This window comes from Podarcis bocagei, assembly GCF_964188305.1.
Source record: "Podarcis bocagei genome assembly, chromosome: 10".
Classification (NCBI taxonomy): Eukaryota; Metazoa; Chordata; class Lepidosauria; order Squamata; family Lacertidae; genus Podarcis; species Podarcis bocagei.
This window is the reverse complement of record NC_138135.1, coordinates 3,713,086-3,729,088: the sequence shown is the minus strand read 5'-3', so window position 1 is coordinate 3,729,088 and position 16,003 is coordinate 3,713,086. Positions and strand designations below refer to the sequence as shown.

At 48.1% G+C, this 16,003-nt stretch overlaps 1 protein-coding gene across 3 annotated transcripts; it reads right to left on the bottom strand.

The window, feature by feature from the left end:
• Positions 1–4,378: 4,378 nt before the first annotated feature.
• LOC308595381 (acrosin-like) lies at positions 4,379–15,878 on the bottom strand. Of its 3 annotated transcripts, none has more exons than XM_081209423.1 (5): positions 15,709–15,878; positions 10,851–11,054; positions 8,902–9,176; positions 7,448–7,587; positions 4,379–5,011 (listed from the first exon to the last, which is right to left on the bottom strand). In XM_081209423.1, exons 2-5 carry the CDS (start codon positions 11,030–11,032, stop codon positions 4,493–4,495), a joined length of 1,116 nt encoding a protein of 371 aa, XP_081065549.1. In that variant the 5' UTR covers positions 11,033–11,054; positions 15,709–15,878; the 3' UTR covers positions 4,379–4,492. The 3 variants fall into 3 exon arrangements, with proteins under 3 accessions (XP_081065549.1, XP_081065548.1, XP_081065550.1); XM_081209422.1 differs by lacking the exon at positions 15,709–15,878 and adding an exon at positions 11,837–11,984; XM_081209424.1 differs by lacking the exon at positions 15,709–15,878 and adding an exon at positions 11,169–11,187.
• Between the last annotated feature and the right edge of the window lie 125 nt (positions 15,879–16,003).

The following is a 16,003-nucleotide window of genomic DNA, read 5'->3' as shown; positions in this document are numbered from 1 at the left end:
ACGCTTGTGCCTTCCACTCTAGGAAGCTGACTTCTTCCGAGCAGAACTACACTATCCGCGAAGCCCTTGAAGTGTGGAGACATTTCCTTGAGGGGGCACAACACAAGGTGGAGGTGTGCACTGGCCATCTGAATCTGGAGTAAGGGCAGACAATGAGACATCTCAATCAACAGCAGATTCGCTGGGCACAGTTCTTTGCCAGCTTCGACTTTAGAGTACAGAATGTGTCTGGCAGTCAGAATCAAAGGGCGGGTGCTATTTCCAGGAAGCTGGAGTACCAGGATGATGAGCCAGTTCCAGTGTATCAGCACATCTTGAAACCAGAGCAGCTACAGCTAGCAGCTGGGGCAGTTGTCAAAGTTTCCGAATTCCAGTTGAAGACACAGGAGGATGCTTTTGCAAAGTGCAAGTTAGTAGTACTGCGGGGAGACACAGGTGGCACTGAGGGGTTCATGGAAAAGGGTGGGCTATTGTATAGAGGGGGAGCTCGCTATGTTCCAGAAGGAGATCTCTGAGCCAAGGTCCTACATCAATGCCATGACAACACTACAGTGGGACACTTTGGGCAGCACAAAACGCTATACCACGTGACAAAGCAATTTTGGTGGCCAAGATTGAGGGAGGAGGTCAAGGAATGCGTCCAAGCCTGTGAGGTTTGTCAGCGGTTAAAAAGACCCAGGGAAGCACCTTCAGGATTGCTTCAACCACTAACCACACTGCAAGGACCATGGTAAGCCGTATCTATGGACTACATCACTGATCTGCCAGAGTCACTGCAGAAGACAGTGATCTGGGTGGTGGTAGACTTGTTCACAAAGATGGCTCACTTCATGCCCTGTAAGGGACTGCTGACCACACAAGAGATGGCACAACTCTTTGTAGAAAATGTATTTAAGTCGCATGGGCTCCCCTTAAAGTGATTTCAGATTGGGGGACCCAATTCACCTTGCAGTTCTGGAAGAAGCTCATGCAGTTACTCAAGGTAGAAGTGTCCCTCACTCAGCCTGACACCCAGAGACTAATGGGGAGTTGGAAAGGGCTAACGCCATGTTAAGCAGGACCTCTGGTGTTATGTGAACTACCAGCAAGATGATTGGGTATCCAAATTGCTCTTGGCAGTGTTTGCGTACCACAATGCACTTCATACTTCAATTCAGCAGACCTCCCCCCCCCTTTTATGCCAGTTACAGATACCATCCATGTACTTTCCCATCACAGACAGACACCCTGTCAGTACCAGCAGCAGAGGACTTCATGGAAGACTTAACAGCCATCTGAAGTTTGCTAAGGAAATGCTTGGACCATGCTAAGGAGTTGTATAAGAGAGCAGCAGATGCCCATAGACAACCAGGTAGTGAGATAAAGGTGGAGGATCAGGTGTGTCTGTCTACACATGATTTGCCCCAGAGAGGTAGATGCAGGAAACTAGATCTTCAGCAGGTGGGACCATTTGAAGTGTACTTTCAGACTCAGATTGCCAATATCAATGAAGATACACACTGTATTCCAAAGATCTGTGCTGTCCCCAGTAGTGCCAGCACACGCCTAACAAACTCTCAGGCAGCACTCCCACTTCCTGTTCTGGTAGAGGGAAAGGAGGAGTTTGGAGTAAATTCTAGACTCACACATGACACAAAAGAGACTGCAATACTTGATTGCATGGAAGGGTTATGGGCCTGAAGAAAGATCATGGAAATATGCCGAACATGTTCATGCCCAGGAATTGCAAAGGGAGTTTCATAGGAGCCACACCAACAGACCAATACTGAAGGTGTGGGGGGAGGAAGAAAGGGAGGAGGAAAGCTCTGGATAGGGGTGTGATGTCAGGGACTGGACCAAACAGGAAGGCTGGGGAGTGTCTCCTCAGTCTGCTCGGCTTCTCTTGGAAGAGGAGAGAGAGTGGGAAACTTCACCCTCACCCTTTGTCTCCACAGTTTCTAGATGTCATGAACACATCTGACCCAAGTAGAGAAACACAGCATGAGGTAGGAAGCAGTCAGACAGCTGGGAGCAGTCCTCCTTCCCCTGACATGGAATGGAATGTAGATAAGGCATTGGCAGAGAGTGGGAGGGAGAGAAGTCAGCTCGCTCAAGAAGCACAGGCAGCTTCAGAAAGCAGGAGGGGTAGCATTTCCTCACTGGAAGAAGTGGCAATAAATCCCCTGAGCCCAAAGAGTAGACGTATGGGAAAGGTATTACACAGGAAATAAACCCAGAAATGTAAGGGTCATAGGTTCAGGATATTCTGCAGAACCAGGAAGCACTCCTCAGAAGGGTCAACTGACTTGTAAGAGGTGGACGCTCGGTTAGACGTCCAAGGCTAATTGTTTGTATTGCAATAAATCTTCAAGCTAACTATGACTTGCGTGCTGTGTTATCAAGACTGCAGCCTGGGCTCCTGACACTAGATGAGAAGGGCACAGGGTCGAATTACAGCTGAATGAAGAATTGCCTAGTTACAAGATTGTAGATGAGGAGGGAGGAGGGAAGGAGCAGCAAGCAGAGACCTCCTTGAAGAGTCTGGGAGATCCTCCCTCCCCAAGGTCCTGTCAGTCCCTCTGAATTCAAGAACAGAGATTGCAGAGGAGTGTGACACCTGGGACTTTCCGTAGGTACTCAGGATGTTGTTGGGGACGGAAGAGGGGGGCTCAGAGTAGGCAACATCTCCTTTGCATGGAGACATGCATTCTTTGATGGATCTCAGCTCTTCTCCCTTCTTCGCTTTCCCAACAGACCTTGCTCAAATATCTTCCTTTTCCTGTCCCCTCAAACACACACCATCACTTTGGTCTCTCTCCCCAAGTGAAAGGATTCTCTCCAATGGCCTATTGACACCTTTTGTCATGTTAACAGGTTTGCTGTTCCCTAAGTCAGCCAGGCTGGTTTGCATAACCCAGCCCAGAAATTTCCTGTCTGGCACAGCTCTGTAGATTGTCCCTTTAACCCATATCCCAATTAATCAAAATCCCAGCCTTTATTCAGTCCTAGGATTTGGGGGTGGGGTGTCAGTTTGCATTTCTTAGTGCAGAAAGTATTGATCTGATGTGTAGAGATCTTTCCTATTCTACTTAATTCAAGAGGGTTTTGGTAGCTTCAGAAGATTCATGATGCTTGGTTATTCCTTCATAAAAGTTGAGTACAGCTGGCTTAAACAGGTTTTTTTATCTCTTCTTCAAGGTCATGCTGACTATAAAAGGAAGGACAGAAGGAGTCTAGGTTTCACTTTCTCTTTCTGTCTCTCTTCCTTCTAGTGTGGTGTTCTGTATACAGTGTTAAGGTTTAGACTTATAAGTTATTATAAGTTAAGTCTACAGCAACTGGATTTCTTATGGAAAGTGAATGTATTGGATTTGTGACCATGATGCTCATTTGCCTTCCGTAGCAGTAAAGCTCTGCTGGATGAAATATTAATTGCCTCTGGTCTATTTTTTGGGAATCCTGCAAAGTGTTTAAGTTTTTACTCTGCTAACTATAGGTCAGAATTCTGCTCTGGATCAATATTGAGTAGAATTTATTGACAGGTTATGGGCCCAGAAAGTTCTTTTGATGTGCTGATGGATTCCTGAGGCTGAGCAGAGTGCTGAGGAGATCTGGTTGTGCAGTGCCAGAGTGTTTGCTGTGAATGAGCAAAGGAGTAGCTGCACCAAAATGCTGGAGGGTGAGGAGGACCTGGAGAGTCTCCATGCCTGGGCAGCAGTGGTGAAGCAGCTGGAGTGGATGCCGGCCGTGGTGATTTATGAGCTGGGTAGCTATTGTGGAACAGCCTTGCAGTGCCGAGAAGCCGGAAGAGGCTTGATTCTGGAGATGGCTGTCAGTGGTTGGTGCAGATGCAGCATTGGGAGGTATGGAGAACCTAGAGGGGCTGGGAGCTGGCAGCGGTTTTACTGGTATGCAGGGGACGTTTATATTTGCCTACTAACAGTGGTAAAATAAGCTGTAGTCCTATCTTAAAGGAGTAGGTGATTGATTAGGCCTGGGAGACTGGGAAGTGTCTTAATGTATAGCAGGTCATTTGCTGAGCCATGTTTCCTTTGGGTGAGCATCCCACGTTGCAAACTCTTTTGGGGTAATAAATTAACTGCAATAGTTTTGGAGTATAAACTGTAAAATGTGAAATATAAATTGTTTCTAATTTGTTGTGAAATACATTGTGGAATTCTTAAACGTGGAATATCCTTCATCCTTCCCTTCCCTTCTTTCTTGTTTTCTTTTTCTTTTTCTACCACTTCCATTTAATGGAAAGAAAGATCTGGAGGAATTATGAACATAAGTAGGAGAATATGGCTCTGGATTTGGCCATTTCCCAACACATCTCTCTGAGATTTGGTGAGATGATGGTGTGAAAGACACAAAGACCCATTGCCAAATCCCAAGCAGCTTGCTCAAACCATCTCCATTTTATTATTCTATAGAATATCCGATGCTTATCATGGTGGGTTCTAGCCTGGCCCCTCTGCTTCATAATGCCTGCCCCCTGCCCCAGCTGCCCCTCTCAATCCTGCTCTCCTGAGGGCAGATCGTAGTAGTCTTCGGAGCCAGGGTAGTACCCTGGTGGATCTGTGAACTGACTTCGAGGTGCCATCCGGGGCCCGGGCTGCTGCGGTCCATACCTAGTCCTGCGGCCAGGCCTCCGGTTACCCCAAAAATACTTATCCCTCATCCAGGGAGGGAAGGAGGACCTTGTGGTCTGCACCTGGGGAGGAGGCCTCACACCCCACTGTGGGGGCCTCGCCCAGGGAGGCCTGTGGGGTCTTGGCCTGGCCGCTGTAGGTAAAGTCCTGGGCTTGCGCGTTGTTGTGGCCTGGGTCTGCGCCAGCAGCGGGGTGTGTGTGGGAACTGAGAGCTGCAGCTTAGAGGTCCTTTGGATCCAGTCCAGATAGTACTGCGTGGAAATGAAGACGCTTGGCACCTTCGCTGTGCCGCAGTACAGCGGTCCGAAACTGGCGACTCCAATCACCCAGTAGCGCTCAGACCTCTCTTCCCTGCACATCAGGGGGCCTCCGCTGTCACCCTGGGAGGGGGGAAAGAAGGTGGTGGAATGAGTTGCAGGCATGATGCTGTGGAGATCAAGGCAGAGGCAAATGGGGTAAGGATACAAGGCTCAGCCATCCTGTCAGGGGCAGCACAGCACATCAATTTCACTTATTCCCCGTGGGGTACAGGGTCAAGTTTAAGGTTCTGGTTTTGACCTTTAAAGCCTAGGACCCACGCACCTACGGAACCACCTCTCCTGGTATGCCCCGCGGGGGACCTTAAGGTCCACAAATGACAACACCTTGGAGGTCCCAAGTTGTAAGGTGGTTAGATTGCTCTCAACTAGGGCCAGGGCCTTTTCAGTACTGGCCCCAACTTGGTGGAACGGTCTGCCACAAGAGACTAGGGCCCTGCGGGACTTGACATCTTTCATGCAAGACAGAGCTGTTCTGCCTGGCCTTTGGTTTGGACTCAGTCTGACCCTTATGTCTTCCCTCCCCTTACGGTTTTCATTTATGGGCCACTTTTAAAATGAGGCTGCTTTTTAAATTGCATTTTAACCTGTATTTTAAATTGGGTTGTTGTTGTTTTCCCCCTATTATGTTTCCATTGTAATTTTACTGGTGTTAACCGCCCTGGGGAATAAATTATTATTATTATTATTATTATTATTATTATTATTATTATTACATCCTTCTGGACCGTCTAGAGGCGTTGGGAGCTGGGGGCACTGTTATACAGTGGTTTCGCTCCTTCCTCCTGGGCCGTGTTCAGAAAGTGGTGGTGGGGGATGAGTGTTCAGACCCTTGGGCCCTCACTTGTGGGGTGCCTCAGGGTTCCGTCCTCTCCCCCATGCTTTTTAACATCTATATGAAGCCGCTGGGAGAGATCATCAGGGGGTTTGGACTGGGTGTCCATCAATATGCAGATGATACCCAGCTCTACCTTTCTTTCAAATCAGAACCAGTGAAGGCGGTGAAGGTCCTGTGTGAGTGCCTGGAGGCGGTTGGAGGATGGATGGCGGCTAATGGATTGAAGTTGAATCCTGACAAGACAGAAGTACTGTTTTTGGGGGACGGGGCGGGCTGCTGTGGAGGACTCCCTGGTCCTGAATAGGGTAACTGTGCCCCTGAAGGACCAGGTGCGTAGCCTGGGAGTCATTTTGGACTCACAGCTGTCCATGGAGGCGCAGGTCAATTCTGTATCCAGGGCAGCTGTCTACCAACTCCACCTGGTACGCAGGCTGAGACCCTACCTGCCCGCGGACTGTCTGGCCAGAGTGGTGCATGCTCTAGTTATCTCACGCTTGGACTACTGCAATGCGCTCTACGTGGGGCTACCTTTGAAGGTGACTCGGAAACTACAGCTAATCCAGAATGCGGCAGCTAGACTGGTGACTGGGGGCGGCCGCCGAGACCACATAACACCGGTCTTGAAAGACCTACATTGGCTCCCAGTACATTTCCGAGCACAATTCAAAGTGCTGGTGTTGACCTTTAAAGCCCTAAACGGCTTCGGCCCAGTATACCTGAAGGAGCGTCTCCACCCCCATCGTTCTGCCCGGACACTGAGGTCCAGCGCCGAGGGCCTTCTGGTGGTTCCCTCATTGCAAGAAGCGAAGCTACAGGGAACCAGGCAGAGGGCCTTTTCGGTGGTGGTGCCCGCCCTGTGGAATGCCCTCCCATCGGATGTCAAGGTGATGGACAACTACCTGACATTCAGAAGACATCTTAAGGCGGCCCTATTCAGGGAAGCTTTTAATGTATGATATTTTAGTGTTTTTTGGTTTCTGTGGAAGCCGCCCAGAGTGGCTGGGGAAACCCAGCCAGATGGGCGGGGTACAAATAATAAATTATTATTATTATTATTATTATTATTATTATTATTATTATTATTATTATTAATTGCATCTAATTCCAGCCTTGCAGGGGGTTGGACTAGATGACCGCCCCGAGGTACCTTCCAACTCTACAATTCTAAACGTATACCCTGCTTGATTGTACAACAGCAACCTCAAGGCGGTTCACGAGGAGAACAAAACAATAACGAGTAAAACCAACTCTTGAAAACATTCAGAAGATAAAACCAGCTACAAACTGAAAACGGATTGAAACATATACCAACATCCTACATTTAAAGTGTGTGACTCCCTCCCCCACAAGAATCGTGGGAACTGTAGTTTACTCCTCATGGAGATCTGATTCCGGGCACCCAAATTGCAGTTCCTCAAGGTTCTTCTTTTTTTTTTTCGGTGGCGGGGGGGGGGGGCAGCGGGAGTCCTGCACTTTGAATGTGCATTGACCGTGTGGTGTGTAGACAGCCTCAGAGAGCAGCCTCAGCTCAGCTTGCCAAGCATTGAAACTTGGAGCATTGGTTGGCCACAAAAGAGCTCTAATGTGGAGCCATAGAGTGATACCCTTCATCAGGTGAGCACAAAATCCTGACCTTGGCTCATGACCGTGGTTCAGCCTACCCTGCAGATTGAAATGGTTCCTTCTTCGTGTCCGGCACAGACGTTCTGTGTAGGAATCATCCTGCCCCACCGCATCCCACATTTGATTCTAGTGTAGATAGTCGTCGCCCCTTCTTGCATGATGTCAGGAGGGGTGGAATCTGTGAGCAGAAAGCAGCAGGGTGGGAATGGAGATAGATAGTTGGACACCTGACCAGGGGGTGCTCTGCCCATGAATCCTAACTGTGTCAGGGGAAGGAGAGAGGAAAGGGGGAAACCCCTCAGAGCCATTCCCAGAAAGCAGACGTGTGGACAAGACTTAAGACCTGCCTAACGGCTAGCTGCTCTCAGTCACTGGACCAGCAGTGCTATTTTTCTAAAAACGAGGTGCCAGGACTCACCACAAACGCCTTCCCTGGTCTCTTATAATGGCAATGGCACCCACCTGAGAGGTGCTGGAATGGAGTTTCAGTGAGTTCTGGCTGAAAAAATCCCTGCTAACCATGTTTTGATTTCATAAATAGTTGGTGTTGGTGTTGACCTTTAAAGCCCTAAACGGCCTCAGCCCAGTATACCTGAAGGAGTGTCTCCACCCCCATCGTTCTGCCCAGACACTGAGGTCCAGATCCAAGGGCCTTCTGGCAGAAGTGAGGTTACAGGGAACCAGGCAGAGGGCCTTCTCGGTGGTGGCGGCGCCCGCCCTGTGGAATGCCCTCCCACCAGATGTCAAAGGAATAAACAACTATCTGACTTTTAGAAGACACCTCAGGGCAGCCCTGTTCAGTTAACTTTTTTAATGACTGGTGTTTTAACGTTTTTTAATCTGTTGGAAGCCACCCAGAGTGGCTGGGGAAGCCCAGCCAGTTGGGTGGGGTGCAAATTATTATTATTATTATTATTATTATTATTATTATTATTATTAGATATCCTGAGCCCAGTATATTATTAAAGCAGAATAATTACAGGCAAGAATGGGGGGAAACTCATCCATGCAAGAGAGAGGGGATGTGAAACAGGGATGGAACACCCCGAAAGAAAACCTCTCCTGCAAGGAAGGAACCTTGTGCAGCCCAACCAGAAGCGTTTATTCATTCAGAACTAGGTATATTATTTGCCACGGTCATTTCCATTTTATTTATTAACTTTCCTCCCACTGGAAGGGCTTGTCCACACTTCCGCTCGTCCCCTGCCTAGAAAGCATGAGTCCAAGAGGTTTGTGCCCCCTTGGCATGAGTCCGAGTGGTTTTCTGCTTGCCCTGTTACTTTCCCCAGGGAAACTCACTCTTGACTGCTGAATAGGAGCAAACAGCAATCTGTGGAGAACTCGATTGCAGGTTTTCCCTGGGGGAAACAGCAGGATAAGCGGAAGTGCAGACAAGTCCTAAGCCACCCTGGAAAATGCCGGCTGGCAGTGAAGATACAGGCGATGAATTTATTTCAAACAGTCCTCCTGCTTTTCACAAGGTTGCTCTCACCTTTTGGCAGCAGGCCGCCCCAGCCGCTGACGTAGCAATGGCTGAGTGTCAAAACCTCCATTCTTTCGTCAGGCAGGCAGGCTGGCTGGATGTAGTCGCTGCAGTTGACGGGCTCGTCCATCTCCAGCAAGGCGATGTCTGCGAACACCACCTCTCCTTGATTCAGCTGGTTGTCGTACTTCTCATGTTTCACCAGCCTCTTAATGAAGCGCTGCTCAGCCTCAGGTCCCAGCTTCTTGATACGGTTGGAGCCAAGAACCAGCTTGTACTGGTCTCTGCAGGTGGGACCAAGAACAGGGATATATGGTTTGTGGGAGGCTATAGGGGCGTTCTGAGGTTTGGGGGGGCGGCACGCCCCGGGTGCCATTCCAAAGGGAGGGTGACTAAATGCCAACCCCCGATTGGCGGCACCACCCGGGACATGCACCATGCCCCTGGGACATGTGCCACGCCCCCCATGGATGGTGCGCCACACCCCTGGGTGGCATGCCACGCCCCTGGGTGGAGTTCCACACCCCCAGGATGCACGCCACGCCCCCCATGGGCAGCACGTCACGTCCCCTGGGACACACGCTGCTCTGGGTACCGGAGCAGGTTGCTTCGCCTCTGGAAGGCTGTTCTTGGATTCCCTGAATGTCAGAGAAAGGATGGAGAAAAAATCCGCCCTCCCTCTCTCATGAGGCTGGAACACCTGGATATCCAGTGAAGCTGGCCTCACCTCCAAAATGATATTGCAGAGCTGGAAAAGGTTCAGAAAAGGGCCACCAAAATTATCAGGGGTGTGGAGAGACTCGCCTATGAGGAAAGGCTTGGGACTTTTTAGTTTGGAGAAAATGTGGGTAAGAGGCGACGTGGTTGAAGCCTGAGAGGTTTTATTATTTATTTGATTCGACTTGATTTCATTTGTATATTGCCTTCATCACAAGATCCCAGGGTGTTTCACAGGATAAAAATCCAAGGTAAAAACACAAGTAAATAGTCAAAACAAAAAATAACAAAACAATAACTCCGTTCCCACAAAAAAACTGTAGAATATTAATCAGCTTTATAAAACAAAAACAAAAAAAGACAAACACAAAATACCAGTTAACACAGAACACTTAAGAACAATAAACAACACCCACCCAAGTTAAAATATCACCCCCATTAAAAGCACAATTTTAGCACAAGGGGGCTGGCCCACGTCCTTCCTGGGTCCTCGTTCCTGTGCCTGGCCGCTTTCCCTGGGAAAACCTGCTGTTTACATCTAAATTGGAGCAAACATGAAGTCATAGAAAACTCGATTGACATTTGTTCTGATTCAGTGATGAACAGTGTGTTTTCCTGGGGAAAGCAGTGGGAGAAAGAAGAAGCCTCTTGGATCTGTGCCTACAGGTCTCAGGACAAATGGAATTGTGGATGAGCCCTATATTCCTATGAACCAAAAGGGGGTGGATCGGCCCGAGTGCTCACAGTGATGCAGCGAGCTGCTCTGGCACCCAGAGCCGAGTGCACCAGGGGGAGGGGCTAGCCACCCACGGGGGCGGGGATGGCATCCCAGGGGGGTGAAGTGAGCATCCTGCGGGGTGTGCATCCCGGGGGTGTGCTGCCCGCAACGAGCGTCCCAGGGTGGCGGTGTGACGATGTCACCCCCCCTCAGGGATGACACCCAGGGTCTCCGCACCCACCTTGCTCTGCCTCTGAGTGCCCAGCCCTCTGAAGTTCCCAATGGGATGCTGGACCAACTGGACCTTAGTCCTGATCAGGTAGGGCAGTTCCTGGGCTGCAGACTCTACCATCCCAAGAGGACGGCTCTGTGTTCAGGTGAACTGCAGTTCCTCCAAGTATCACCTGGAAGGCAGAAGAAGGGACTCTGCTCCCTTGAGATGCCCCCAGGGTGCTGGGCTTGCAGATTCCACAACCCTCCCCAGGAATGACCTTCTGCTAAGCAGATGTCCCCTTCTGCTTACTTTGGTTTTGGGAAGCAGTGGACTGCGCTGAGGACCCATTGGGGGCCAATGAGCGAACCTCCACAGCTAGGAAAGTAGACGTTCCCTTGTACTTTTGTCTGGATGCTGACCATCCAGGGCCACGTGCCTGGAAGAACATCGCTGCCGCCCATAATACGCATCAACTTATGGCTGCTTGCCATGGGTCGTCTTCCGCAGATGCCACTGAAAAAGATAGAGAGCGTCAACATATCATGTGCATGACGTGGGTGGATTGTGTAGATCTTGAATATTGGGTGGATTGTGCAGCTCTTTGAATACTGTGATCGCACATTTTACCTTTTTTACTGACACAGGCTCCTCATATATCATCTGGTATTTTGCAGGTCTTTTATATAGTTCCACAAATTTTATTTTTGGAAGAAAAAAAATTCTACTATTATTGTTATTTTTTAAAAAAATAATCCAGCCTTCAGTGGCGTAGCGTGGGTTGTCAGCACCCGGGACAAGGCAAGTAATTTGTGCCCCCTAACCCATGGATTTACGCCCCCTAACCCGTGGATTTGCGCCCCCTAACCCGTGGATTTGCGCCCCCTAACCCTAACCCCCAGATGTTGCGCCCGGTGCGGCCGGCCCCCCCTGCACCCCCCACGCTACGCCACTGCCAGCCTTGTCAGTTTTATGTAATTCATGATAGTAACCTTGGGAGATCTGTTTGGATGCCATGGCTATAGGTGGTAATCAACAAGACTTGACTCAGAGTACATCCACCAAAAGTAATGGACCTAACTTGTTTGTGTTCGTTGCTTTCAATCGGTCTACTTCAGAGGGTTGGCTGAAATGCCACTAAATTTCATGAGACCCTCAAGGCAAAATGGAAGGAGAGCAACCCTGGTAGATGGACAGGCAGACAGAAGACCACCTGGGGTCTTTTTCCAGGGAAAAAACTTCTTCCCTATTTTGTCTTTCCTTACAAAATGTCACCCATCAACCCAATGGCCTCTTACTCGCAATTGCTGACGGTTGCGTTATGGGTGGGCTGGAATGCAGCAAGGACCAGAACAGAGAGGACCCACCATCTCATCCTTCGGGCAGCTCCCAAGGCTACAAGATCCACCACACCACCTTTCCTTAGAATTCATGACATCATAAAACACATGAATCCAGGTTCTGTCCAGAGAGCATGTGGGCAGCCTAACATCATCGCTGCTTTATGCTCCTCCTCCTCTCTTTCTTTGAGACAGACAAATGTTATTAATATTAACAGGAGCACCAGGGCAAGATGCCAAAACGAGGATAATAATAGTAACAACAATAATAATTTTATTATTTATACCCCACCCATCTGGCTGGGTGTCCCAAGCCACTCTGGGCAACTTACAGAATATATAAAACATAATAAAGCAGCAAACATTAAAAGCTTCCCAATACAGGGCTGCCTTCAGATGTGTTCTAAAAGCTGTATAGTTCTTTATCTCCTTGACATCTGAAGGGAGGGTACTCCATAGGAAGGGTGCCACCACCGAGAAGGCCCTGTGCCTGGTTCCCTGGTTCCTGGGCTATGCTCTTTAGCCATGCTGGCATCCTCTTGGCCCAGGTTGTATTTTTTCCTGAAGTGCAATATACATTATAGTTGAGATCCCCTTATTGTGATTTTGAATAACCCCTAAGTGGTCTGCAGGGTTTTTGCCTTTCACCTTCCTTTCTACCAGCTCCCTCATTTTTGGGAAGTCCCTTTCTTTGAAGTCAAAGGTGACTACAATGAACTTACTTGGCAATTGTCCATTACATATATAAATTGAATTTGATAGCACTGTGGTCACTCTTCCCAATTAGTTCAGCAGCGCTTTCATCTCTAACCAGATCCTGGCTGTCACTTAAGATAAAGCCCAGAGTTTATGTTCTTCTGGTCAATTCCATTACTAACTGTTCTAAGACAGTCATTTAGCATATCTATAAATGTTAGCTCTTTGCCGTGTTTAGAAGAAATATGCAACCAGTCTACAACATCTCCTCTTTGATTGCATTTTCCATCTCAAGATCACTGTATATACAGTATCTGAGAGACCTTTGTATCTTGATGAGGTTAGAAACGATGCTCAGAAACTGCCATTGAAATTCTACTCAGTATTGATCCAGAGCAGTATAGTTAGCAGAGTAACAACTTTAACACATTGCAGTATTTAAAAAATAAAATAAAAAAATAAAAAATAAAATAAAATAGACCAGAGGCAATTGTATTTCATCCAGCAGAGCTTTACTGCTACTGAAGGCAAATGAGCATAATGGTCACAAATCCAATACAATCAGGATTGGCACTGTCCATAAGAAATTCAGTTGCAGCAGACTTGACCTAAACTTATAATATCTTAGAATTGTTAGGATTCTTGCTCTGTGCTTGCAGTCATGGAATTGTTCTCTATCACATGATGGTGTATGTCTTCATTCCATGTAGTGGGAAGTGACGGAGACAGGATGTTTTTGCTTCTGTGTTCTGTGTGGGGCCATTGTCCTTTGTTCTTTTTGTTTGCTGCCTGATGAGAAAGAGGAAGGAACTGAGTCAGAACACTCCGAGTGTATTATATGTACAGTAAATAAAGTAGCTTAGCCAAAATGCTGTGCTACTGAGTCTGTTATGTGAACTGCTAACACTCTGCAGGATCCTAAGCGTGCCGATGCCTCTTGCTATCAGTCGCTGTGACATTCGGGCTGAAGAAAGCTTTTGAAGCTCCCGACTGACTGACCAGGAGGGAGAGAACATGCCAGTCCGGCATGTGTCTCTGCCAGGGTCCAACACACAAGTAGGACAATCCTAACAAAAATAAGTCTAAACCCTTAACACTAACAGATAGGTAGCCGTGTTGGTCTGCCATAGTCAAAATTAAAAAAATCCTTCCAGTAGCACCTTAAAGACCAACTAAGTTAGTTCTTGGTATGAGCTTTCGTGTGCATGCACACTTCTTCAGATACACTGAAACAGAAGTTGCCAGATCCTTCTATATAGTGAGAAGGTGGGGAGGGGTATTACTCAGAAGGGTGGTGGGAATGGGAGATTGGCAGGTAGCTGAGATGAGCCTGTTGACGACTCTTAACGACTGTAATAGGTCTTACAGGAAAAGGCAAGGGGTGAGAAGGTGAGAAATGGCTTAGTCATGTGTAATGAGATAAGAATCCAATGTCTTTGTTCAGACCAGGTCTCTCCATGGTTTTAAGTTTGGTAATGAGTTGCAATTCAGCAGCTTCTCTTAACACTAAGTATGCTATGTACAGAACACCACATAAGGAAAAGAGAAAGTGAAACCCAGTCTCCTTCTGGCCTTATTATCATAGTCAGCATAACCTTGACTGAAAGAGATAACAGGACCAGTTTAAATCAGCTGTACTCAGCTTCTCTGAAGGAATAACCCAAACATCAAGAACCTTCTGCTTGTTTCTTTCACACAGAGAAGCTTCCAGAACCTTCTTGAATTAAGTAGCATAGCAAAGATCTGTACACTTTCTGCTCTACAAAATGCAAACTGACAAAGCCAGCCCAGAAATTCCCTGTCTGGCACAGCCCTGCAGCTTGTGCTTTAATCCATATCCCAGTTAATCAAAATCTTAGACTTTGTTCATTCCTAGGGTTTGGAGGGGGGGTGTCCCTAAACCTTGTCAGATAAACAGACGTCACTGCTACCAACCAATATCGTTTTAGAAATATTACCTTAGGGAGGGGAGATGGCATTTTAACCATAACAACACCCATTCTGGCTAGAAAATCCTGCATTCCTGGACTTTTTTTGTCTCAAAAAACATGACTGGGGGCTCATGCGCATTTCCACTTCCCTGCCACTTTCTGATGGGAAAACCTGCTCAACCACAGCAAACGGCAGTTGGGTTTCTGCAGATTTAGCGCTAAAGAGTAGGTTTTCTGGGAGAAAGCGGCAGGACAAAGGCAAAGCTACTTGGACCTGTGCCTGGAAAACATTGGACAAGTTGGGAAACTGCCCAAGCCTGTGCTTTCTAGCAAGTGGAAGAAGCATGGACGAGCCCAGAGAATTATTCTAAGTACAACAGGATCAGAATGTTGGGGTGAAGAGGCAATGAAACAACTCGCAACCAACAACATAAAGAAAACGCGCATGCTTGTACTTAGGCTTGACCAGCCTCATGCTCTCCAGCAGCTTAGGACTACAAATCCCATGAGTCTCAGCTGGCAAGGCTGTGTCAATTGACGCTGATGGGAGCAGCAACCCAAAGCAACCGGAGAGAGCCAGATTAGCCAACGCTGCTGTAACTAAAGCAGGAGTGGGAAATCTCAGGCAGGGGGCCAAATGGGGTGCTCCAAGCCTTACTCACTGGCCCCCACTTGCTCCCAGCCACACCCAGTCTCCATAGACCATGCCCCACGTCAGCCCTGCTTCCCAACAACCTTGGTGCTTTCACCTGGATGAAAGGTATCCTTGGACTCTGATAATGCCCCTCACTTGACCGGTAGATGGGGTTGGGGTGTAGAACCCAAGGCAAGCTTTAGAATTGTTGCTCCACCAACTTTTGCCCTGGACCCGCCCACCATGGGCAAGATTATTTGGAAGGGAATGTGGTCACTCCGGACAAAGAAGGTTCCCCACTCACCGACCCCTGAACTAATGTCCAAACCCATCCTAACTTCCTCTCTCCACAATTGGCCATTGAGTTTGCAGGCTCTGTAGACAGCTGCCTTCTGCTATGGATATTTTGAATTTTTCTGGGATTGTTGCATTGACGCCATTGTGATATTTTGTTAACGACCTTGGGATTTCGAAGGGAGGGTGGTGTAAAAATGTTTTAGTAAAATAAATGCTGCTAAGCCATGCTCCCTGCCTCCATACACAAATTGCCTCCATGCACAAATACACACAACTTAGATGAAGTCCTCCTCGTGACTTCCAGGTAGTTCTCGGCTTTCTGCCCAGGTTTCCCTGATGCCACAAATCATCCTCTCTCTTCCCTAACCCTCTATTGCAAGGGGTTGGACTAGATGGTCCTTGGGGTCCCTTCTGGCTTGACAATTCTTTGATTCCAGCTGTCCATTGCCGTTTCCTTCACTTTCTTTTCCTGCTCACCAAGTGCTGAGTTTCACACCGGCTTCTTCTGTTCTTGCACCTTTGCCAAAGCCAGCTGTGTGATGTCAGAACCTGGGCACACCTGGTTTG